The sequence below is a fragment of the Urocampus carinirostris genome, chromosome 8, assembly GCF_059441175.1.
Source record: "Urocampus carinirostris isolate Australia breed hairy pipefish chromosome 8, RoL_Ucar_1.0, whole genome shotgun sequence".
NCBI classification, from domain to species: Eukaryota; Metazoa; Chordata; class Actinopteri; order Syngnathiformes; family Syngnathidae; genus Urocampus; species Urocampus carinirostris.
The window spans coordinates 731,272-757,687 of NC_142356.1; the positions used below are offsets into that span (position 1 = coordinate 731,272).

The window sequence follows — 26,416 nt, forward strand, 5'->3', positions numbered from 1 at the left end:
GAATGAAGCTCATGGTAATAGTAGTTTATGAATAAATATATGATAACTATATGCGACATGCACCCTGCATGTCATATGCTACCAGGAAGAGGCCAAAAAGAATGCAGACCATAGTAATACTAGTTAATGGGTGCTGTATGTGTCATACACCCTGCGTGTCTTCCGATGTCAGGACCTCGTGACACCAGGATCAGGCCAAAAGGAATGAAGCTCATGGTAATAGTAGTTTATGAATAAATATATGATAACTATATGCGACATGCACCCTGCATGTCATATGTTACCAGGATGAGGCCAAAAAGAATGAAGCCCATATTAATACTAGTCAACGAGGACTGTATTTGTAATGCACCCTGTGTGGCTTCTGATATCAGGACCTTGTGACACCAGGATCAGGCCAAAAAGAATGGAGCCCATATTAATACTAGTTAAGCGTAAATGATGATGACTATACACATCACACAGCATGTATGTCTTGTGACACCAGGAAGAGGCCAAAAAGAAAAAGGCCCTGTAAGACCCTGTATGTCGTGTGATACCAGGAAAAGGCCAAAAAGAATGAAGCCCATATAAATACTCGTCAACGAGTACTGTATTTGTAATGCACCCTGTGTGGCTTCTAATATCAGGACCTTGTGACACCAGGAAGAGGCCATAAAGATAAGGCCACATAGTAAAATCCTGGACATCTCGTGACACCAGGAACAGGCCAAAAGGAATGAAGCTCATGGTAATAGTAGTTTATGAATAAATATATGATAACTATATGCGACATGCACCCTGCATGTCATATGTTACCAGGAAGAGGCCAAAAAGAATGAAGCCCATTTTAATACTTGTCAACGAGTACTGTATTTGTAATGCACCCTGTGTGGCCTCTGATATCAGGACCTTGTGACACCAGGATCAGGCCAAAAAGAATGAAGCCCATATTAATACTAGTTAAGAGTAAATTATGATGACTATACGCATCACACAGCCTGTATATCTTGTGACACCAGGAAGAGGCCAAAAAGAATGAAGCCCATATCAATACTAGTCAACGAGGTCTGCATTTGTAATGCACCCTGTGTGGCTTCTGATATCAGGACCTTGTGACACCAGGAAGAGGCCAAAAAGAATGAAGCTCTTAGCAATACTAGTAAATGGGTCAATATATACCAACTATTTGAGATATGCACCCTGCATGTGATGGGACTTCTGGATCGTGTGACGACAGGAAGAGGCCAATGGGAATAAAGACCGTAGTGAGACGGGAAAGTGGGTCAAATAATGATAAGAACTAAATGAGTAAATCACCGAATCTCTACCCGAAAAGCTCAAATAATTAACCAAGGTCTGTCGATTTTATGGTTCTCGCAATTGTGCTTTTCTTTTTTAGGACGAGCCATCGAAAGAAGCGACTCCACCTCAGGGTCTCCACACACCGAAGGACGAGGAACGTTTGCAGAACGAAAAAGAAAAAAGTTTAAAAAGCGAAGAGAGAAACAGCGACGACGACTGCTGTTGTCTCAAGGACATGGCAGATTTTCTCACGGTGGACGAAGTCGGAGAAGACGACTCCATCGTGGAGCCGGACCTTCCCGAGTCGGAAGAGGACACCAATGAAGAACAAAAAACTGTGGAGGTGACCATGGCGCCACCTGCTGACCAACCCGTCCAGGAGCAGATATCGGAGAAAACTTCCGCCGCCGTTCCTGACACCGTGGAGGACCTTCCTGTAACTTCTGAGCCTCCGGCTCCGAGCCGAAAGGATTCCCCTGTTCTGGAGATGAAGGATGCGCCGGAGCAGACCGAGACGGAACAAACTCCTGACTGCCGGTCCCCGGGAGAAGAAGAAAGGGAGAAGAAACGGAATCAATCGGAGGGCGCCAAAGTCCAGGATGAGAAAAAAGTCACTGACCCCGGCAAGGACGGTCTACTTCAAAAAGGTAATTGACTGTTTTCAATGCCACAAAATGGTCACAATATAGCAGAACCCCAGGATATGGCGACCCCGCCTTAAAGCATTTAAAGTGTAGAATACAATGTCTTTTGCCTCTCTGGACGGAATTATAAGACCCTCACTATACCACATCAAAAAAATATATGTATTTTGTGGGCCCAAAACTTAGGACATTTAAACGTCAAACAGATGCCTGCCTGCTATTGGTCGACGTCACAGCATCATGAAAATGCCGATATGCTAATATTGTTCTGTACTAGAAAAGGGGAATGTCTTTCTGAAAAAAATGCTGACTCGGCCAAACCAAAACGACACAGTTGACTTTTTGGGGCATAACCTACCTGACTGCCTGTGAATAATAGCCCTCCACCTTCCCGCTACACGCTAATTTCACGATGCGGGACGGGCTCTCATTTACATTAAAGGAACCGAATGCTAACTCGCAGTCCAGAAAATGCGCTACTATTAGCGCGTTGTTGACGTTTAATCAAGCTAGCTCTTTTTTTCCTGCAGATATTGAAGCGCCTTCGTCGTGGACGGAGCAAGAAAAGCCGTTCTTGGAACACCTCATCCCTTTAGGTGAGTTTTCACGGCTAGCTTGTCACGGTAAAGAAATAACGGCGTGTAGCGTTAGCGCGCTAATTGAGGGTGAGCGGCGCTGAGCCATTTGTTGAACGGCACCCCAGAGGGATGACTATTTATCTTATTATTAGCAACGGAATGCTACGCCGCCCCGCATGCAGCTTTGGGACTTTACATCACGCCGTCGCTAATAGCTGTCGCGAAGAGCTAATGCTAATAGCGGTTAGCTTGTACATTGCTAAATACATTCAAAAACAAATATAGGACCCTTATAAATCATGATCTAGAGCAGGGGTGTCAAACTCATTTTAAGTCGGGGGCCACACGATAGAACAAACATTCTGTCGGGGGCCGGACTAATAGATTAAAGAGAAAGAAAAAGAGGGATAAAGAAATGAGAGAAAGAGGGAGGGAAAGGAGAGAGGGCGGGACTAAGAAAGAAAAAGAGAGAGAGGGAGAGAGCGTGCGAAACAAAAGATCAAAAGTCGCGAGAGAGGGGAAAAGAAAGGGAGAGGAAGAAAGAAATAAAAATAGAAAGACGGAAGGAGAGAAAAGACAAAAGAAGAGAGAGAGAAAGAAAAGAGAGAAAAGGAAATAAAATAAACAAAAAATAAAAAAGGAAGTTAGAGCAAAAGAAGTTAAAAAGACACAGAGAGAGAAAGAGACAAAAAGACAAAGGAAAAAAGAAAAAGAGAGACACAGATAGTGAAAGAGACAGAGACAGAGTGGGAGAAAAGGGGTGGGAGAGAGAGAGAGAGAGAGAGAGAGAGAGAGAGAGAGAGAGAGAGAGAGAGAGAGAGAGAGAGAGAGAGAGAGAGAGAGAGAGAGAGAGAGAGAGAGAGAGAGAGAGAGAGAGAGAGAGAGAGAGAGAGAGGGAGAAATATAAGTAGAGTGTCTTTGTTGGAGGCACCTGGCTTTGGCAACATCAAGTGGACCTATTTCAACCTGCAGCTCGTTTTTCTCTTGCGCTTCTCTGAGTGTTGTCTCGCGGGCCGGATTCAATCCCTTAGCAGGCCTGATCTGCCCCGCAGGCCGCCTGTTTGACACCCGTCATCTAGAGCATGGGTGGGCAATCTTTTGGAGGGGTGGGGCCCCATTAGGTTCAGAAATTTGTCCAGGGCAACCCTCCTGGTGACATAGACAATATCCCATTCATCAATAAATATATTCATTTGTTTTGAAGTACATGTATTTTATCAAATTGGTTTTCAAACACTCACAGTTAAAGCAAAATATAGAAGGTTCCTTGATATTTCATTTTGGAGTAATAATGCAGATGTACTTTTAGGTATTTTTGTAATATTTCTGTTGTAATACTGTAGTTTTATTGTTGTAGTATTTTGGCAGTAGTATTTTTGTTGTAATTACATAGTAGTTTTTTTTTTGTAGTGTTTTCAAAGTATTTCCATAGTATTTTTGTTGTGATATTTTTGGTGTAGTATTTTTGGATTATAGTTGTGGTATTTGGGTGGTAGAAATAGCATTTTAGTGTTACTGTAGTTGTATTTTTCATGTTTTTGTAATATTTCAGCAGAAGTGTTTACCAATATGTCCACCAGATGTCACCAATGCTAGGTACTACTCACAAAGAAACTGGAGCTCTCTATTTCTTCTCTCATTCTCTCTCTCTCTCTCTCTCCCTCTCTCTCTTTCTGTGACACTCTTTTTGTCTCTCTCCCCCCTCTCTCTCTTTCTCGCTCTCTCTTTCTCTCTCTCTTTCTCTCTTTTTCTCTTTCTCTCTCTCCCTCTCTCTTTTTCTCTTTTTTTCTCTCTCTTTCTCATTCCCTCTGTCTCTCTCTTTCTCTCTTTCTCTCTTTCGCTTTTTCTCTCTCTCTCTCTTTCTCTCTCTCTCTCTCGCTCTCCCTCTCTCTCTTTCTCAAAATTTTTGTGCAACAGCTTCTTCTTCTAGTTGCAAAAACTTTCAAAATAAAAGCATCAACAAGCGCTTTTCTTCCCTTTCTGTCTTTTTCGTGCGTCGAAAGCTCGAAAATCGCAATATTCTGTCCTTTTTTTCCGTGAAATTCCATTTTTTTCCCGCCATGTTTTTTCCCGCAGGAGTGGAGTTTATCGAGCCTCGGACGGGTTTCTACTGCAAACTCTGCCATTTGTTCTACAGCAGCGAAGAAAAAGCCAAATCCGCTCACTGTCGCAGCGGCGTCCACTACAGGAACCTGCAGGTAACTGCGCCTCCTCTCGTCACCGCAACGACGTCACCTGGAAAGGGAAATTGTTTTGGGATAAGGGAAGAAGGAAATACTTTGTATATTTTCCTCTCCGTTTCACACTATATCATATTATAGATCCGTGGGTATTTTCACTTTTATTCGTTTTTTTGTTTTGTTTCCGTTTCACTTTATTTATTATTTCAGTCCATTTTTTATCATCTATATTTATTTTTTTCTTATTTACGAATAAATATTTGTTATCCATAATATTTTCACTTTTTTATGTCTCATATTTTTTTTAATTGAATATTGCGTATGGTTTTTTTATTTCCACTATTATTTATTCATTTCTTGTTTTTATTTCAATTTAACAGGATTTCATTCGGGTCATATTTAAGAACATTGTTACGGTTGCCCATTGCCCTCAATTGGCCCCGCCCGTTTGGCTGCATCTCGTTGCCTGATCGGCTTCCCTCCTGTTTAAGCTCAGTGCTCTCACTCGCCCTTTGTCATTCCGTCAACGAACCCCCGCACCCGCAAGACGTGTGGTCTGACTCTGTCCGGTATCCCGCTCGTGTATCCTGTCCGGTATCGATCCCGTCTGTCTCGTCCTGTCTGATACCTTGCTAAAATCTCCAGTATCGGGTATCGTTCCCGTCTATCTCGTCCTGTTTGACATCGGTCTCCGGTGTCTGGTATCGATCCCGTCCGTCTCATCCTGTCTGATACCTTGCTACAATTTTCGGTATCGATCCGGCCTGTCTCATCCTGTCCGATATATTGCGCCAGTCTTCAGTTTCCGGTATCGATCCTGTCCGTCTGGTTTTCTGCTGGTGTATCTGGTATCGATCCGGTCTGTTTCGTTCTGTTCGGTATCGAGCCCATCTGTTCGGTATCTGCACGTGTGTCTGGTATCGATCTTGTCCGTCCCATCCTGTCTGGCGTTTGTGTTAACGTGCATGTCCGCCCCATTCCGGTAAAATAAAGCTTGTGTGAAAAACATTACGCATCTGGGTCCTCCACCTGTTCTGGTTCTGACAAATGTTTTTATTTATTTTATTATTTCCTTTTATTTATTCATTTTATTTATCATGTTTCCCTATCTAACTGTATTTCATTTCTTAATTCGTATTTTATCATGGTTTTTATTTCCATTCAACTGTTTGATTTCATAGTTCCATTTTTATAGTCATTTATAGATTTTAATTTTCTCCAATTTAATTCTGTACATTCCTTTTATTTTCATATTTATTTTCATCTTATATTGACATTTACTTTTTAACTGGCCTCTTTATTCACTGGTCTTTAGCAGTGTTTCTTGAAAAACTGATCCAATGACGTCTGCTTTTGCCGGCTTTTGACGATTTGCGAAATGCGCGAGGCAGACGTCATCTTAAAGAGCGATAGCCCGACCCGTCAACATTTTTTCCGGGTGATTCCGAAACTTCATGGAATTTTTTCGAAATGATCTTTTATTTGGGATAATGGAATGACTGATGCATCCTCCTCCTTGTCGTCTCTAGACACTTCCTGCAGGGCGGTGTGTGTTTTTATACCTTTCTATTATCTCTTTGTTTAGATGGCCAGAAAAAGTATCTTCCTCTTCTTTTCTCCTTGTCCACTTTTCGGCATGTCTCTGGTGGGGTCCGTTGAGAATGATAGCTCTTTGTTAGCCCACCTTTGCTCCGTAGTAGCAAGATGTCTATATGTTTCAATCGGGGTGTTTTCCTCACAACCCCCCTGTCCCCCCCCAACGTCCCCTTACACAAATATTTCTTGTCCTCTTGATCACGGACGGCTGTCTTGACATCGCTCGGTCACGCGATCGTCCAATCGGAGGGGGAGGTCTCACGTTTCTCCCTTCCAGAACATTCCCCGCAGAAAAAAAAAGAAAAAAAAAAGTTCTCGACACTTGCGCTGTCCGTCAAAGCGGAAAATATTTAATGGTTTGCATTTCTATAACCTGCCACTTGAAATATCATCTCCTTTCCGGACCGCGTGGAAAGCCGATGACACGCTGGCGACGACGACATGCTAACCAGTAGATGCTATCGACTACATGCTAATTAGCAGATGCTAAGGCAACATGCTAACAACAACATTCTAAGAACTACAAGCTAACGACTACATGCCGATACTAACAACTACGTGCTGACTACTACAACTATTAGATGTTATCGATTACATGCTAATAAGCAGATGCTAAAGACTACATGCTAAGGACTACATGCTAATACGCGGATGCTAACGAGTACATGCCAACAACTACATGCTTATAAGCAGTTGCTAATGACGACATGCTAAAAAGTTGATGCTAACGACTACATGCTAATAAGCAGATGTTAACGAATACATGCTAACAAGTAGATGCTATCTAATACATGCTAAAAAGCAAATGCTGAGGACTACATGCTAACAACTACATTTTAATGACTTTATGCTAACCACTGCATGCTAATAAGCAGATGCTAGCGGCTACATTCTGATGCCAACAAGCTAATAAGCAGATGCTTATGAAGACATGCTAACGACGACATGCTAAAAAGTAGATGCTAACAACTACATGCTAATAAGCAGATGCTTATGAAGACATGCTAACGAGGACATGCTAAAAAGTAGATGCTAAGGACAATATGCTAACAAGTAGATGCTAAGGACTACATGCTAACGACAACATGCTGACGAGTAGATGCTTGGGACTACATGCTAACGACTATATGCTAACAAGTAGAAGCTAAGGACTACAAGCTAACGACGATATGCTAAGGACTACATGCTAATACACAAATGCTACCGAGTACATGCCAACGACAAGATGCCAGAACCCAGCCCCAAGTGTCACAGGTTTACATTTCTCTACCCGTTATGACCTGCAGCTAGAGAAGGAAACAGTGGAAGATAACGGAATGATGGGGCACCCCAAAATTTGAATTTTAGAATCATTTGTTGTGGAAAGGGGTCGAGCGGGGCAAAATGCTATGAAGGGGGGTCGAAAAACATCTTATTTTTTTATCGTAAAGTAAAAATATTGTGAGGCGGGGTCTCCGTATCTCGGGGTCTCTCGATTCTCAATCGGCAACGAGAGCGGTGAACTTTTAACAATTCACGATCCGTTATTTTTAGGATGACGAGTAGATGCTATTGACTACATGCTAATAAGCAGATGCTAAGGACTACAGGCTAACAACGGCATTCTAAGGACTTCATGCTAACGACTACATGCTAACAAGTAGATGCTATCGACTACATGCTAGTAAGCAGATGCTAAGGACTACATGCCAACAACAACATGCTAATAAGCAGATGCTAACGGCTACATGCTAAAGACTCCATGCTAATAAGCAGATGCTAAGGACTACATGCTAACAACAACATTCTTAGGGTAACATGCTAACGTCTACATGCTAATAAGCATGACCTGCAGCTCGAAATATGATCTCTCTTCCGGTCTAGCACCAGCATTGAGCTCTTGCCATGCTGCATAGCGGCTAACACGGGTGGCTAGAGAAGGAAACAGTGGAAGATAACAGAATGACGGGGCTCCCCAAAATTTGAATTTGACAATCATTTGTTGTCGATGGGGCAAAATGCTACGAAGAGAGGCCGAAAGACATCTTATTCCGCATCGTAAAGTAAAAATGTTGTAATGCTATTGACTACATGCTAATAAGCAGATGCTAAAGACTACATGCTAACAACCACATTCTAAGGATGACAATCTAACAAGTAGATACTAAGGACTACATGCTACGGACTACATGCTAGTAAGCAGATGCTAACAACTACGTGCTGATGACGACATGCTAACAAGTAGATGCTATCAACTATATGCTCATAAGTAGATGCTAATGACGACATGCTAACGACCACATGCTAACGAGTCGATGCTAACGTCTACATGTTAATAAGCATGACCTGCAGCTCAAAATATGATCTCTTTTCGGGTCCAGCACCAGCACCGGGCTGTTGCCGTGCTGCATAGCGGCTAACACGAGTGGCTAGAGAAGGAAACAGTGGAAGATAAGAGAACCCCAAAATTTGAGTCTGACAATCATTTGTTGTCGATGGGGCAAAATGCTACAAAGAGGGGTCGAAAGACATCTTATTTCGCATCGTAAAGTAAAAACGTTGTAAGGCGGGGTCTCCGTATCCCGGGGTCTCTCGGTTCTCCATCGGCAACGAGAGCGGTGAACTTTTAGCAATTCACGATCCGTTATTTTTAGGATGACGAGTAGATGCTATTGACTACATGCTATTAAGCAGATGCTAAGGACTAGAGGCTAACAATGGCATTCCAAACCTTCATGCTAACGACCACATGCTAATAAGCAGATGCTAAGGACTACATGCTGACGACTACATGCTAACAAGTAGATGCTATTGACTACATGCTAATAAGCAGATGCTAATGACGACATGCTAACGACTACATGCTGACGACCACATGCTAACGAGTCGATGCTAACGTCTACATGTTAATAAGCATGACCTGCAGCTCAAAATATGATCTCTTTTCGGGTCCAGCACCAGCACCGAGCTGTTGCCGTGCTGCATAGTGGCTAACACGAGTGGCTAGAGAAGGAAACAGTAGAAGATAACAGAACCCCAAAATTTGAGTTTGACAATCATTTGTTGTCGATGGGGCAAAATGCTACGAAGAGGGGTCGAAAGACATCTTATTTCGCATCGTAAAGTAAAAACGTTGTAAGGCGGGGTCTCCGTATCCCGGGGTCTCTCGGTTCTCCATCGGCAACGAGAGCGGTGAACTTTTAGCAAATCACCATCTGTTATTTTTACGATGACAATGACTTTCTTGGTTTTCCTTTCTGGCAGAAGTATCTTTCCCAGCTGGCTCAGGAGAGCATCCACTTTCCGGAATTTTCAAGCGCATCCTGAAACTTTCCGGAGACCTTCAAAATAATTGCACTGCTTTTCGTCCGCTTTTTGATCCCGATGAGGAACCCGACGACAATTCCATCCCTTCAACCCCGATTCCGTGCGCGGCCAATGAGGGTATTCTTCTTCTTGCACTTCCTAAAAATGGATTTCAAAATAAAACGCCTTCCCCTAACCACGCTAAATTAGAATTGTATATTTGAGGAATATCGACTTGAATGACGCCAATGAATGTTCTCACTCAGTTCAAACTGAGGCGGATTCTCAGGTTATTTCTACTTTTTCTTTTTTTTTCCCTTCGAGGAAAATTTACGACGTCTCGTTCTTTTTATCGGGTGCCGTTTCGGGTGCTGACATCAATCACGAAATCTCAAATATTTCATAGATTTCTTTTTTTAACAAGTACTTCATAAGCAAAATGTCCATTTCTTTCTCTTCTTTCACTGAGATCTGCACCATTCATTTATCTCAGATAAGCAGCTGCTAAGGACTACATGCTAACAACAACATTCTAAGGGCTACATGCTTATGACTACATGCTAATAAGCAGATGCTAACGACGTACTGACAACTACGTGTTAACAAGTAGATGCTATCTACTACATGCTAATAAGCATATGCTAAAGATGACATGTTAACAACTGCATTCTAAGGACTTCATGCTAGCAACTACATGCTAATGAAAAGATGCTAAAGACTACATGCTAATGACTACATGCTAATAAGCAGATGCTGAGGACTACATTCTAACGACTTCATGCCAATGACTACACGCTAATAAGCAGATGCTAAGGACTACATGCTGACAACTACATGCTAAAGACTACATGCTGATAAGCAGATGCTAAGGACTACATAGAATAGAAGAAGAATAGAATAGAATATACCTTTATTGTCATTGTTACAAATGGGCTAACATATTGTGACAACGAAATTGGGCATGACACTCCAGTTTTACACATTCATAGTGAGGTATGAGCAAGAAGATAAAGGAACAGAGAAGATAATGTTATAAGACAAGGGGGATAAGGCTATAGTTATAATTTACATGGTATTTACACAAGAAATGTCGGCATGTGGGATGTTACATACAGGGTTGTCGTGATAACGTCGGTATCGTAACTACATGCTAACGACTACGTTTTAAGGACTTCATGCCAATGACTACATGCTAATAAGCAGATGCTAACAACTACATGCTAATAAACATATGCTAAGGATGACATGCTAACAACTGCATTCTAAGGACTTCATGCTAGCAACTACATGCTAATGAGAGATGCTAACGACTACATGCTGACGACTACATGCTAACAAGGAGATGCTATCGAATACATGCTAATAAGCATATGTTAAGGACGACATGCTAACAACTACATTCTAAGGAATTCATGCCAATGACTACACGCTAAGAAGCAGATGCTAAGGACTACATGCTGACAACTACATGCTGACAAGTAGATGCTAAGGACTACATGCTAACAAGTAGTTGCTAAGGACTACATGCTGATGACTACATGCTGACGAGTAGATGCTATTGACTACATGCTAATAGGCAGATGCTAACGACTACATGCTGACAACTACATGCTAACAAGTAGATGCTATTGACTTCATGCTAATAAGCAGATGCTAATGACTACATGCTGATGACTACATGCTGACGAGTAGATGCTATTGACTACATGCTAATAAGCAGATGCCAAGGACTACATGCTAACAACTGCATTCTAAGGACTTCTTGCTAATGACTACATGCTAATATTAAGATGCTGACAACAACATGCTAATGACTACATGCTAATAAGGAGATGCTAAAGACTACATGCTAACAACTACATTCTAAGGACTTCATGCCAATGACTACACGCTAAGAAGCAGATGCTAAGGACTACATGCTGACAACTACATGCTAACAAGTAGATGCTAATGACCACATGCTAAGGACTACATGCTAAAAAGCAGATGCTAACGACCACATGCTAATAAGCAGATGCTAATGATGATATGCTAACGACGACATGCTAAAAAGTAGATGCAGTTCACACTGGGAAGCAATATATTTTAAAGAATTGAAACATAGAAACATCAAAAATGCAATGATGACTGTAATTGGCATTAGGTGAGAAGTATTATCATTAGCGCAATACAAAAATAATCGGGAAAATTCATTTTTCTCACTTCTATTTGTAACAGAAGTCAATCAAACATGACTGAAGACATTATGTTAGTGTACTACTGTCAGGACCAGAACGGAGACAGGACCCACTTGCGTGCGTTCCTCTTAGTTTTATTGGGAGGAAGGGAAAGGATAGTACACACGATCCGGAGATCGCTTGGTTGCTCAGACGCAGAAGTGGTCTTTCCGTGGCGAGCGATGGCGGTGTCGAGAGCGGAAAAAAACAGATCAGTAGCCGGGACGGGGGTGCAAAAATCGAGATCAGAAAATGGGGAAACAGACGGGAGACAAAACAGGAGAGAGTCAAGGTTGAAAAGCTTGCCTAGCGCGAGCTGAGGTTCACAAACGGACTGACAACCTTTGATCATTTGATATCACTGGGACTGAAATGGCACCCGATAACATGTAAAGATAACGTGTAAAAAATATCAATTGGATTTCATCTGCTGTGTACAAACGTTGCTTTCTAAATGTCAAGTCGCTTGATGCAATATTTGAAATATAGTTTGTTCAATTGGACCAGTAGTTTGAAGTACAAACGACACTATGAAACCTTGATATTTATCTTTAATGTGAATAAATACTTTATTGATGAAGATTTGATGGTCTCTTTTCATTTTTTTTTCCCAATTTAGAATATGTATTCATACATATTGCCATCATTTTCTCATTTTTCAATCTGTTCGCTTCCTGTCTTGACGTTTGCAGCTTATTGTTATGAAACAGCGCCCTCGTGCGTTGAGAAAGGCGAGCTCACATGAGGGGCACTATATTAAATGAATCATTTCGGATTTCTTTTTATTTTATATTTTCAAAACATTTAATCGCATTGATCAATATATTGGATTACTTTTGTATTTATTTGCCCACTGTGTTTGAACTTTGAGGAAATTGGTGTCAAATTGTTTAAGCTTTGCTAACATTTTATTTTTGTATTGATTTTGTTGTAAATATAGACTCCATATTTTTGTTATGTTTTCCTCTATTTCTTATTTATTTAATCAAATTTTATGTCTTATTTTTGTTTTCATTTGATATGTTGTCATATTTTGCCTTTATTTTCATTTATAATTTATCCTATTTATACATGTATTCATCGTAGATCTATTTATTCGTATTTAATCGTACCGGATTTATATAGTGTGTTTATTATTTCTATGTTCGGTTCATATTATATCCAAGGTTGGGTAGGGTTACTTGAACTTGATTACTTTCAATGACTTTTGGATGACTCCAATAGCAAATATGCTAATAAAAGACAAAAGAAAGTCAATAGGAATCAAATGATGACTCACAACACGTGGTAAGCTTTCTCTCCTGGCTTTGATCTCTTCGATCTCCGGCTAAACGAACATCAAATGCCACAGAAACCAAATGCAAATAAATCCAAACAGCTTGCCGACATCATTTTTGCAGTTCCATGTATTCCGTTACTCCCCAAGCCTGCACAAAATGGAGTCATTTTATTCCTATTTAGTTTCTTTTTTCTTTTATTAGCATATTTGGTATTGGAGTCATCCAAAAGTAGTAAAAGTAACCCTACCCAACCCTGTTTATATATTTCTTGCATATTTATGTATGTAATTGTATATGTGTATTCACTATTTTGTATTGATCCAATTTTACTTTACTATTTATTATTTCCGTACTTATTTTAAAACTTTACTACATGTTGTGACATTGTATTTTCATATTTATCCCTTCGTATTTATGTCATCCGTTTTTTGTATTCATTTTCTTTTTGGACATATTTATTTCACTGTATTTGTATGATTATTTTATAGTTTTGAATCAGTTACTTTTTTATTTATTAATCAGCATTTATTTAATATGTTCGGTCGGTCGGATCCCTTAAAGCACCAAGGGCCGTTGGGGCCCCATTCCTTGTGATGTGGCTTGGGCAAGTACAGCCTGGTGGTGCCCATTCCTCTCAAGGCCATATATATATATCGTGTATCCATCTATTTTTATTCATTTAATCGCATTTTCATGTTTATTTCGTATTTATTTATCCTTTTTTTGTATATATTTAATAATAATTCTTTATTATGTTCGTATTTATTTCGCATTTTGTGAACTTTGCTAGATGTTGTAAAATTTTACTTTAATATTTATAATTATACTACTAAATGTTGAACCTTTTAAAAAAATCCAACTATTATATTTGTTTCAATGAAAAATGCAGACGGACGTCGTAACCGACGTCTGCATTCTATTGGCCGAGCTGTATTTAAAACCCCGCCCCGACATCCAATCGGAACGCGCGACAAAACGCTGACGTGTGGCAGTTGCCGGGCAGACAAATCCCAAACGACGTAGTCAGCTCGGAGCTGCAGACGAACACAAAATTGTGAGTTAAGAAGAGGAAACAATCAACATTAACGTTTTTTTAGTCATCAAAAAGGAGATATTTAAAATTATTGTAAGGAATTTCGTTTCATGTTATGTCGCTTCATGTCACTCGTTTTGCGGCTTTTAAACAGTGTTCGTGTCTGCTAAATTCATTTTCAGTGTTTGTATTCTTGTTAGAGCGCCGATTAGATTATAATTATTTTATTCGTATTATTATCATAACAATGATAGTTATTATTTGTGTTATTATTATTTTGACTTTTTAATCCCGTCCTGCTAGCTTGTATGCTACTAATAGCCATTGTTTATCAACATAACGGGGCTTTGAATGAAGACGGGAGACGCGGGGGTTTGCGGATTTGTCAGGTTCATGTCCGGGCAAGTTGATTCGCTCGACTTTAGGTTTTATCGTCTTAAACGTTTCAGGTTTGGACCCAAATTATTTTGGCCGTCGACACTTTTGCTTCTTGTCCGTCATGGCAGCTGACTGCGAGGCCTGGCTCAACTCTAACCCCGTCGGTGAGTGGATTTTTGGTTCGGTCTGAGAGCTTCAAGGTGCTTCGCCATCAGTTGCCGAAGCTGACTTTTAGTTCGTTCTTTTATTCCTTTTTGATTTGTATTTTTTCGTTTTTCTTGGGTCTTGCTGTCTTTCTTTTTGTGTTTTCTTTGTTCGTTTTTATTTATTTAAAAAATATGTATATTTTAATTTTTTTTCTTTCATTCGTCCTTTTCTTTCATATTTTTTCAGTCGTTTTCTTTCATTCTTTTTTCTTGATGTAACTGCGGTGTACTTGTCCCACCACAGATCCACATTCACGCTGGACTGGATGATGAGGTTTTGATTACAGTTTCTGCAGATGAAATGAGTCACAACATTAGCTTTTCTGCTGGCTTTGATCTCGTTAGCAGCTCTCTCTGTAGACTGCCCAAAGCATATCAAAGAGCTTTCTTTCCAATTGACATAAAATACATTTTAAGTCAAGTCATTTTTCTTTGTGACGCCCTTAATCACAAAGAGTCTCAAAGGGCTTCACAGGTTATTACACAGACTATTTTTTTCAGACTATTATTACACCATCCCCTGATCTGGAACCAACATAAGGGCAAGGAAAAACTCAACATAACAATACATTTTTACATCCATTTTAACAAGAAACTTTTAACAAGAGATCGTATAGTGGATTTTTAACGTTTACAATGAATTCAACATATTTTTCTTTAGTTTGAATTTTAACCAACATCATCCTTTTTAATATATATGAGAAAATAGAAATAAGAACAATAATGAGTATAAAAACAGATACAATTTACCTGCAGATGAAATGAGTCACATTAGCTTTTCTGCTGGCTTTGATCTCTACAAGGGGAATTAACATTTTAGTAAAACAGAAACAAAACGAAAATAAATCCAAACAGCTTGACAACATCAATCACATTACTGTGCATTTTGAGAAATTTGTCAGCTGTGGTTATAATGTTTCAAATGAACTTCTTTTGTGGAGCACCAAAAGATGTGTCTTACCGTTAGCAGCTCTCTCTGGAGACTGCCAACAAACCCCGCCTCCCGGTCACATGTCAGAAGCCAAAATCAAACCCCACCCCATACCACCAGGTGGCACTGTTGGACTCATCATTGCGGGACACGTACCAAAAACTATACACATATTTCAGCAGGAATTTCAATAAAAGAAAAGTTATTATTACACCCGTTACATTTATAATGTTATTTACTTTACCATTTTTTTCTTTTCATTTTCTTTCGTTTTTTCTGAATTAATTTCGTCACCTCTTTTCCAATTTCATTTCTGTTTTGTAATTTCTCGTCTTACCTTTCCTTCTCTACTTAACTTCTCTCCCATTTTTCCTCCTATTCTATCTTTTTTTATTTCCTTCTTAACCTTTCATTTTCTTATTTTTCACTCTCTTCCCTTTCCTTCTTTTCTTCCCTGTGTGTGTAAATGGTTAAGTGTGAAGCACATTGTAAAGCGCTTTGGGAGCTCTTCATTGACTTGAAAAGCACTATAGAAATGCAGACCAGTCACCATTCTTTTCCTCTCTCTCTTTTCATTCTCTTTTTTTTGCTATTGTCCTTCTCATTTCTTTTATTTTTGCCTACCTTCTCTTCTTGTCCTCTAGGATTTTGTTTTCTTTGCTCCTTTTTGTTCACTCTCTTCTTTTCATTTTTTTTTTCGTTTTGCTGGTCTTTTCTTTGCCTTTCTTTTGCTCTCATCTTTTTTTCTTCCACAATATTTTCTTTTCTCTTATTTCCATTTGTCCTTCTCTTGTTTCGTTTTTTGTCTTCTTTCCATCTCATATGCTCTTCTTTCCTTCTCTTATTTCCTTCTTATTTATTTTCCTTCTCTTCGTTTTCTTCTGTATTTCCTTTTCTCCTTTCTGGCACTCCAGGATAGAACATGTCCTTAAGAGAAAGATAAGATGTGCAGAACATCCAAGGTCGAGCTTGTAGACCAGCCTCATAATAGAATAGAATCTACCTTTGTTGTCATTGTTACAAAATGGGTTGAACATATTGTGACAACGAAATTGGACGTGGCACTCCAGGATCACGTTTTACAGTGAGGATAGAAGAAAACAAAGAAGATAAAGGAATAAAGAAGATAAAGGTTATAATTGACACACTACACAAGAAATGGTGGGATGGTATGAGTGCAAGTGCAACGAATAATGTTTTGAACGTCGAAGCCAGCTTTTCTCTGTTTTGGTTTTCGCCAGAAGCGGAAGACGCCAGCGACTCTGAAGACGGGAGCCTCGACGCCGAGACCGTCGGCAAGCGTCCGCCGGCGTCCGTCGTCCAGGAAGCGCGAGTGAAGGCCAAGGCCGAGCGGAGGCTGCGCAAGAACTCCTCCCGGGATTCGGGTCGGGGCGACTCCCTCAGCGATAACGGGGACCCCGGTCGGGGCGCCGGCCAGACCGGGGTCCCCGTCAGCCCCAAAAGCAAACTGCTGGACAGGAGGTCGCGGCCGGGGAAAGGCCGGGGCTTGCCCAAGAAAGGTGGGGACGGGCGGAGAAAAAACGGGCAAAATGAAAAAAGAAAGACTGAAACAGAGCGAAACAAAAGTGTGAGAGAGAAATGTGCAAAAGAGAGTGAATGAGAAGCAATTGAAGGAAGCGCAAGCGAAGAAATTCAATTGAAAGAAAAACAAAAGAGAGAGGCAAGAGAGAAAGCGAATAAAAGAAGTTCTAGTAAGAAAGAAGTAATAGAAATAAACCAAAGTGAAAACGAAGCAAATGAAAGATAGAAAGATGTAGAATAAAGACAGAAGCAAACGAGATAGAAATAAAAGAAGCAAAATGGAGAAAGAAGCAAAAGAAAGTGAAAAAGCAGGAGGCGAGAAAGAAATAAGCTACAGAGAGAAAGAAGCAAAATGGAGAAAGAAGCAAAATAAAGTAAAAAAAAACAGGAGGCAAGAGAGAAAGAAGCAAAAGAAAAAAGTGCAAGAGAAGCAAGCGAATTCAAGTGAAAGAAAAACAAATAAAAGGGAGGCAAGAGCAAGAAGCAAATGAAAGATGGACAGATGTATAAGAAAGACAGAAGCAAACAAGATAGAAAAAAGAAGCAAAATAGAGAAAAATGGAGAAGCAAAATAAAGTAAAAAAAGAGAAAGCTACAGAGAGAAAGAAGGAAATGATTGAGAGAAAGAAACAAAAGAGGAGTATAAGAGAAAAAGACAAGCAAAAGAGCAAGAAAGAGAGGAAAAAGAGAAAGAAAGTGAGGGTGAGGCAACAGAGCAAGTAAGTGAGGTTGATGCAAAAGGGGCAAAAGATAGAAAGAGGGGAAAAAAAGCTAACTGGGAAAGTAGTTAATGGGAAAAAAAAGAAAAAAGAAATGAAGGAAGGAGATTTAAGGAAAAGAAAAGAGGAATGAGGCCAGAAAAATAAAACTAAGGTGAAAAATTCATTGGCAATAAATGTATGGTTTGTTTCCTGCAGGTGGCGCCGGAGGCAAAGGCGTGTGGGGGCGCTCCGGTGAAGTTTACGAGCCCGAGCGAGTGGACGTGAGGGACCCCAACTACGACGAAGCTCAGGTTGCACCTTTTCTGACTCCGCATTTGAAGTCCTTGCGCCGAAACCCGCTCTCTCCTTCGCAGGAAAACTGCGTGTACGAGACGGTGGCGCCCCCTCTGGACGAGACGGACTTTGAGAAGAGGGTCACGCCCATCGTGCAGGAGTACTTTCAACACGGCGACACCAAAGAAGTGGCGGTGAGGACCGGCGCTGATTCTCACCCAGATTTTAGCTGACCCCTTTTCAATCGTGGCCCCCAGGAGCTTCTGTCGGACCTGAACCTGGGCCCCATGAGGAGCCGGGTGCCCTCGCTGGCGGTGGCCCTGGCCCTGGAGGCCAAAGCCAGCCAACGGGAGTTGACGTCCAGGCTGCTGGCCGACCTCTGCGGTTCCGTCTTGCCGAGAGCCGACATGGAGAAGTCCTTCCGCAAACTTCTACTGGAGCTCCCGGAACTGGTGCTGGACACGCCCGGGGCCCCGCAGGTACCACTCTTGGACGGCGTTGGGTTGGATCAGGGGTGTCAAACAGGCGGCCAGGGGGCCGGATCAGGCCCACTAAGGGATTGAATCCGGCCCGCGAGACGACGCTCAGAGAAGCGCAGGAGAAAAACGAGCTGCAGGTTGAAATAGGTCCACTTGATGTTGCCAAAGCCAGGTGCCTCGAACAAAAACAGTGGACTTGTAACTTTCTCACTCTCTCTTTGTCTCTCTCTCTCTTTCACTTTCTATGTCCATCTCTCTTTTTCTCTTTCTTTTTTTCTCTTTGTCTCTTTCTCTTTGTCTTTTTACTTTCTTTTGCTCTCTTCCTTTTCTCTCATTATCTCTCTCTAGGTTTCCCATTCTCTCCTTCTCCCATTCTCTCTCTCCTCTCTATTTCTCTTTGGATATCTTTCTCTCTCTCTTTCTTTCCCCCTCTCTCATTATTTGTCTTTATCTCTTGTTTCTCACGTTTCACATTCTCTCTCTTCTCTCTCTCTCTTTCTTTGTCCCACCCTCTCTCTTTTTCTCTCCTTCACTTTGTCTTATTTTTTCTCTCTTTTTCTTTCTCTCTAATATACTAGTTTGGCCCCCGAGAGAATGTTTGTTCTATCGCGTGGCCCTTGAGGTAAAATGAATTTGAGACCCCTCAGTTAGATACATAGAAACTTTATTCATCCCCGTTGGGAAATTCACACTTCCAGCAGTATCCTTGTGTTGATTATGAACAGGATGGCCTCGGGGTGCCGTGTTGTAGTTTAGCAACAGCGAAGTGGATGACGTCACACGCTAGGCCAAAAGTTCAACGTCCCTGCAGCAGATGGATATCTTTGTGCCCAGGGTTACACCGCCTCGTCTTCACGCAGATAGCGAGTCCACCTTCTTGCCAGTTTACATAGAGAGAAATGTCCAAACTCTTCAGAAAGCGAAACAGATTTGGGAAGGTGGAAATGCGTGAAGGTCGACTCTTCAGGCTGGCGTTCTTTGAACACTCTTTCATAAATCCACATCTCCGTTTGCCGTTCTTGCAGATCAGCGTCGCGACCTTGTCGCTCGCCTTTGTAGCATTTTCATTCGACTCGCGGGGTCTCGTTAGTTTGGCAGTATCCCGGTGGACATTACTGATCAAAGAAGGTTAGAAAAGAAAAGAGTTGTGGTAAAATGCATCAAAGTAAAAAGATTGGACCAAGGCACACATCAAAAACGCTCTAGTTTGCAGCACACGCTTGATCACAAGTAAAAGAAATTCAACCTTTGATTGTTGTTGAATCAATATTACTTGTCATATTTGGAAAATATTCTCCTAGCTTCAGCTAACTGTTAGCGTGTCGCCTAAAGGCCACTGTTAGCTTTAAAAAAAACTGCAACTGCTTGAACAAGCACACATTAAAAACAACGAGCACGCCATCCATGTCATTTATAAATACACTTAAATGTATTCATGTATTTGTTTCTCTTAGGAGAAGCATCTCTTGATGGGATTTAGGCTACATGCTAACAGTTAGCTAAAGCTAAGAAAATAACAAGATACTCTACCGATATAATAAGTACTATGGACTCAATAGCAACAATCGTGAACATTGAATTTCTCTTACCTGCGTTAGGGAAAAAACTATATTACTAATGTATCGTTTACCAAGTTGTTCGAATTAGTTATCTGTGCTCCATTAACCAAACACAAACTTCATTTTCTTAAAGTATTTAACTAAGTGAATTCCATTGAATTATTGTCGAATTAGTCTAATTAGTCTTCGTCGAGCCTCGCTCTCACGATCTCCGATCTGTTCTCTCGTCTCTCCTTTCGTCTTCACACGTCGGGGCGTCGGCCACCCCCCATGGGCAGGCCAGGAACCAACTTAACCACCTCCTCGTTGAAAGGCGCCGCCATGTCTAAAGGACTCACACCAACAAAGCTTATCAGCCTTGTCCCCGTTCTTGTTGTTTTTCTGTAAACATCATTTTCATCTAGGCTAGAATGACCTTGTCCCACAGCTCAGCCAGTGATATCTTTTGTATTTAAATGTCATTTGTATTTGATTGTAAAAAAATCCTTATAGTCAATTAAATAAAATAAAAAATCCATCACCTGAAATAAAGCTTGAGCTGCAAACCCAAGCATTTTTGATGAGTCCCTCGGTCCAATCTTTTGGCCTGAATGCATTTAAGCACAACTCTCTTCTTTTTCCGTTGATTCTCACACACAACATGACGCCATTTTAACGAGCAGAAACGAAAGCTTGGAATCTTCAGTGTTTCTGAACATGGTGGAGAATTTTCCTACCTCCAGCTTGGACTGTGACGGGTATCGAAGGGTCTATAGCAAATTGCTTGGTTGGATCCCTTAAGCACAGAGGTGGTAGGGACACCATTTCCTGTGGTGCGTCTTGGACAAGTACAGCCTGGTGGCGCCCATCTCTCTCCAGGCCATCCTATAGCAAATGAGCAAATCCAAAAATCAGTTTGACGAATCTGGTGGTTGTGAATACTCACGTTGGAGTAAAAGGAACTACCCCAGCAGAGCGCTCTCAAGGAAATATTTTTTTGAATGCATATATATATATATATATATATATATTATACATTTCTGGCATTTATTAAAAAAAACTGTATTTGGTTGTGTAGCTGATGGGCCAGTTCATCGCTCGCGCAGTCCGCGACCAAATCTTGTCCAAGAGTTATATCGAAGGCTACAAAGGAAGAGTGGGATGTCCCTACACGAGGTACGCGCACAAATATTTGATTTTGAATGCACATTATTTTTCTGTCCGTTTTCATTAATTTTTTTTAAAGTATACAGTGGAACCTGGGTTCTCGACCATAATCCGTTCCATTTCTTTGTACGAAAACCGATTTGTACGATCACCGAAGCCGTTTTTTCTCATTAAAAGTAATGTAAAATTGTTTTAATTTGTTCCAACACCCTAAATGTTTATCTTGAATATATAACGTAAAGCTAACCCAGGCTAATCGTACGTTCGCGTTAGCCTAATCTTCCGTACGAAAGATGACGCTAACATGAACGTGTAAAAATAAAAAAATCAGGTCGTTTACACGTCATTTAGCACCCGGGTCTCCACAACAAGTGGTGAGCGGTTAAAGGATAAAGAAAAGATTTATCAATAGGATTTTTTACCTTTGTGGTGGTCTGCAGAAGCCATGCTCTATTCCCTCGAAAGAAGGGAACCACTCACTTTCTTTATATTTTGCTATTATTTCTTTCTTGAATGCAATAGTTGTACGCACTACTCTTCTTTTTTCACCTGTAGCAACTTTGCTGCTTGCACCGACCTTCTTCCGAGGCATCATTAGGGGTTAAAACACTCCGTTCACCAATATTAAAAAGAAAGCAAAAAGAAGTGCGCGTTCACGTGACAACAGTTCTTCACGAGGGGTGGGGGCAATCTACACACGTACGCCGCTCAGCGTCGCCCCTAGCGTACCGGCGTTCGAACTCCGATTTTTTGAACGAAAAGCGAAGCGAGAATTTCTCGAAATTTTTGGTCGATCGAGAACCGATTTGTTCGAACTGAGAGGCGTTCGAAAACCCAGGTTCCACTGTATATTTTGATTGAAAACATTCGTTTTATTCTGTATCTATTTTAATACATTTGAATCTATTTACATTTTGTATTTTAAAATTGTTTCTATTTTTGCAGGACCAATTTATTGTTTATTTTGTTTCTATTTTAATGATGCATTTTACTTTGGCGTCCATTTTGATGTATTTCCTTTTTTTAAATTTGAATTTTTATAAAAAAAGTTTTTTTTTATTTTGTATCTGTTTTGTTTTTTAATAATTATTTCTTTTTTTCAGGGCCAATTTATCTTTTTAATGTATCTTTAAAACATTTGTTTTTATTAAATGTAGGTTGTTATCTATCTTGATATTAAATCAATTTTATTTTTTACTAATGTTTTATATTTTAATATCAATTTCTTATTCGTTTGCAGGGCTAAATGATGATCATTTTAATTTTGTATCTACTTTAATCAAAGGATTCCCTTTTTTTAAATGAGGTTTTTATAGTTTAGGGTTTTATTTTGTATCCATTTTAATATTTTTTAATTTATTTTATATTTTTATCATTATTTTTGCATAAGTATTATTTACCAAAACATTCATTTCAACTCTAACCTGAAAAAAATGGAACTTATCATTTTATTAGAAAATGTCTGTCTTATCGGCCGTTCTATATATGGTGAAACTATATAGTGATGAATACAATTGTGTGTCTTTTCTGGTGGAAACGCCAATCCTCAATTGTTCCTCATGATGTTTTTTGGGCGGCAGGGCGGCATTGGACCGGGCGGCCGTGCTTTTGAAGATGAGCACGGGCGGGGTCCGCATCGACAGGCCCTGGGGGGCCGGCGGGGGCCAAAGACCCGTCACGCAGCTCGTCAAAGAGGTAAACCGCGATGTCGTCTCGGAAAACCTTCCGTTTTTTAAAAATGGCACGGAAGATGTTGACCCTAAAGCTGGATTTTGTTGGCTTGAAAATGTCAATCATTACATTGGGGTCAGACTGGGCTTCTCTCTCGATGACTTTTACCAAAAATAAATATGTATATTAAAACAAAGTGTGGGACTTGATGTGCAAGAAACACCTTGGTGAAATCAGTATTTTGTCACAACTCACTGTCATGTTGCTACGCTAACATCGCTAACATAAAACTGTTCTTGGCCATTTGGAGGCAGTGAGGAGTTTTGGCTGTGGTTCACAAAAACAGAGGACGCCTCATCACAACACATGTACTGCAATAAACTCTTGTTATGTCCATTGAAATAATTCCTTCCTGTCTCTTTTATTGTTCTTCATTGTCTCTCTCCACCTCTCTCTCTCTCTAAGTACTGCGCTAGATTCAGCAGACACACGAATATAGAATATGTAAAAGTTTATACAGTTTTGTAAAACTTATGTTTGGTTACAGAATACCGGCTTTAATTGGTTACCATAAACCTCTCTTCCTTTACAAATAAAATCAGAAATTTAGGGTTTGCATCGGGCTCGGTCCCGCAAATCAAGTGAACCGGTTGGGTTGAGCTACGATACCCCGTGGGCAGGGTCGGGCCTCTGACTTTGACGTCTATAGCCGTCATTGGCATGGAATGAGTTGATTGCTTGAAGTTGTATTTTCTTCTATATTTGATCCCATCAGATGAACCTTCTCCTGATGGAATACATCCTCTCCGGCGACCTCAAGGAAGCGGAGAGATGCCTGAAAGATTTAGAAGTTCCTCATTTCCACCACGAGTTTGTCTACGAGGTCTGGACAAAATGCGAGCGTGTTTTCTTGTTTTGATTGCGACTCTGCCTCCAACTCCGCCCCTTTTTTTCCCCAGGCCATCGTCACGGTATTGGAGTCCAAAGGCGAGAAGACCTTCAAAATGGTTCTGCAGCTTCTCGAGTCACTTTCGGAGTCTTCCATCATCACTTTCGACCAAATGAGAAGGGTGAGACGCCGCCTACTGTCAGAATTGGAACCGTTTTGATTGTCATTGATCACATGGTGAGAGAACCATGGCCAGGATTCAATTGTTCTGGGGGGAGATGAAGAGAAAGGGAGATGGGGAGACGGAGAGAGATGGAAAGAAAGTGAGTAACAAGATGGGGGGAGAGAGAGAGAGAGAGAGAGACTTATATAAAGAAAGAAAGAGAGAGACTTTTATAAAGAGAGAGACTTGTATAAAGAAAGAGACTTATATTAAGAAAGAGAGTGACTTATATAAAGAGAGAGAGAGACTTGTATTAAGAAAGAGAGAGACTTGTATAAAGAGAGAGAGAGAGAGAGACTTATATTAAGAGAGAGACCTTATATACAGTATAGAAAGAGAGCGAGACTAAGAAAGAGAGAGGAAGAGAGAGAGAGAGAGACTTATATAAAGAGAGAGAGAGAGACTTATAAAAAGAGAGAGACTTGTATAAAGAATGAGAGAGAGAGAGACTTATATTTAGAGAGACATTATATAAAGAAAGAGAGAAAGAGACTTATATTAGGAACGAGAGAAAGAGACTTAAATAAGGAAAGAGTGACTTATATAAAGAGAGAGAGAGAGACTTATAGAGAGAGAGAGAGAGAGAGAGACTTAAAGAGAGAGACTTGTATAAAGAGAGAGAGAGACTTATAAAAAGAGAGAGACTAGTATAAAGAAAGAGAGACTTATATTAAGAGAGAGACCTTATATACAGTATAGAAAGAGCGCGAGACTAATAGAGAGAGAGACTTGTATAAAGAAAGAGAGAGAGACTTATGAAAAGAGAGACTTGTATAAAGAGAGAGAGAGAGAGAGAGAGAGAAAGGGGGGAGAGAGAGAGAGAGAGAGACTGGGTTAGGGTTATTTTTGGGGTAAATGACAGATTGATCCAAATAATCCAGTGATGTTGCTCTACGCCTCATCAAGTGTTTTATTTGCCCCGCTTGCGTAGTATCGGATCAGTTTCGGGAGTCTTTCAAAAAAAAGTCAAAAGAATTTAGAGACGACTGCTGTTCGGTATCGGGAGCCTGCGCTACGTTAGCATTAAGATCTGGTTTGATGGAAAAAGCTGAGGACGATGAACTCCCTCGGGACATAGCCAGGCGGTTACTCTGAGACTTCCCCCCATTTCACTCCTTTTCTCCACTTTAGGGCTACGAAAGAGTTTATATGGATATCGCCGAAATCAACATCGACGTTCCTCGAGCCTACTTCATCCTGGAGCAGTTTGTGGACAAGAGCTTCGACATCAAGATCATCCACGCCAAAACGCGAGAACTTTGTCCTTGTAGGTGAGCGCAAACCCCAGGACCTCGAACCGCAGTTTGGATTGTTATCGATAAACACATAGTGAGCGTTGTTTACGATGAGATTCGACAAAGCGGCGCATTAGGAGGAACGCGTCATAAAAACTGGCAGAATGGGCAAAAAGCCAGCCCATCATTTTCTGGGCTGTCTTGATGACGCTCTGTGAGTTCTGTCTTGTTTTTTTAGAATTTAGAATCGTATTTATTGTCATAGACGACGATCGAGTAAATATTGTTTACAACGAGATTAGACGGGGCACTTAAAGAGAAACAAAAAGAAGGCAGAGAGCAGCCCATGATTTTCTGGACCGTCTTGATGAGTTTCCCCCGCCGGTCTTATTTTTAGAGGTCTTTATTGTCAATGAAAACAACAAAGTAAGCGTCGTTTACAACAAGATTTTAAAAAATGTCACTCCGGGGGAAACATTGAATAAAAGCAGACAATGTCCCCCAGACTGGGTAGAGAACCTCCTGTGATTTCCTGGGCTGTCTTGATGACGCTCTAGAAGGTTTTCTTGAATAGTCTTTATTGTTATTGATAACAACGTCGCGAACATTGTTTACAACGAGATCGGACGTGACACTCCATGGGAGAAACCTAAAATAAAAGCCGGCAATGTCCTCCAGACTGGGCAGAGGGCAGTCCATGGTTTCCTGGGCTGTTTGATGAAGCTTTGTAAAGTTCTCCCATCTTGTCTTTCCTCAACAGAGGACGCAAGAGGTTCGTCAGCGAGGGAGACGGCGGCGTCATCAAAAGCGAAAGCTAAAGAGAAGACGTTTTTCTTCTCTCCGATCTCGGGTGAAGTCGACGAAAAGCACTTTTGAAGCCGACGGGCTGCTTTCCTCTCGTCTTGCCACATCAAAAGATAAGCTAACCCTGAAAGTGCCACAAGTCGTTCCTAGCTAGGGCGGAACCGCCTCACTGCCGCAGCTGAAGGCAAATGTTTGTATACTTTGTGTCCAGAGCTTTATAAAACAGAAAATAAAGAGGAGGACGTTTGGTTTATGTCTAGGG

At 40.8% G+C, this 26,416-nt stretch overlaps 2 protein-coding genes across 3 annotated transcripts in view; both read left to right on the forward strand.

The window, feature by feature from the left end:
* rbm20 (RNA binding motif protein 20) overlaps window positions 1–9,614 on the forward strand; it is a 43,015-nt gene extending 33,401 nt beyond the window's left edge. The window contains exons 10-13 of the mRNA XM_088342898.1: window positions 1,382–1,931; window positions 2,459–2,524; window positions 4,583–4,704; window positions 9,526–9,614. Coding sequence (XP_088199024.1) covers window positions 1,382–1,931; window positions 2,459–2,524; window positions 4,583–4,704; window positions 9,526–9,588 — 801 coding nt within the window. The 3' untranslated portion in view covers window positions 9,589–9,614. The remainder of the gene's footprint in view (window positions 1–1,381; window positions 1,932–2,458; window positions 2,525–4,582; window positions 4,705–9,525) is intronic.
* A 4,417-nt stretch (window positions 9,615–14,031) lies between these two features.
* Window positions 14,032–26,413, forward strand: pdcd4b (programmed cell death 4b). Of its 2 annotated transcripts, none has more exons than XM_088341221.1 (12): window positions 14,032–14,117; window positions 14,546–14,638; window positions 16,853–17,131; window positions 18,071–18,165; window positions 18,229–18,342; window positions 18,406–18,627; window positions 21,244–21,341; window positions 22,913–23,027; window positions 23,779–23,886; window positions 23,963–24,073; window positions 25,247–25,386; window positions 26,111–26,413. In XM_088341221.1, exons 2-12 carry the CDS (start codon window positions 14,596–14,598, stop codon window positions 26,166–26,168), a joined length of 1,383 nt encoding a protein of 460 aa, XP_088197347.1. In that variant the 5' UTR covers window positions 14,032–14,117; window positions 14,546–14,595; the 3' UTR covers window positions 26,169–26,413. The 2 variants fall into 2 exon arrangements, with proteins under 2 accessions (XP_088197347.1, XP_088197349.1); XM_088341223.1 differs by having other exon boundaries at window positions 14,066–14,189.
* The last annotated feature ends 3 nt before the right edge of the window (window positions 26,414–26,416 follow it).

Excerpts from the sequence above, each read along its gene's own strand:
- pdcd4b (XM_088341221.1), top strand. The coding sequence starts at position 14,596 with ATGGCAGCTGACTGCGAGGCCTGGCTCAACTCTAACCCCGTCG. Across the intron at positions 18,628-21,243 it reads ACACGCCCGGGGCCCCGCAG|CTGATGGGCCAGTTCATCGC; the intron begins GTACCACTCTTG and ends TTGGTTGTGTAG. Across the intron at positions 23,887-23,962 it reads ACCACGAGTTTGTCTACGAG|GCCATCGTCACGGTATTGGA; the intron begins GTCTGGACAAAA and ends TTTTTTCCCCAG.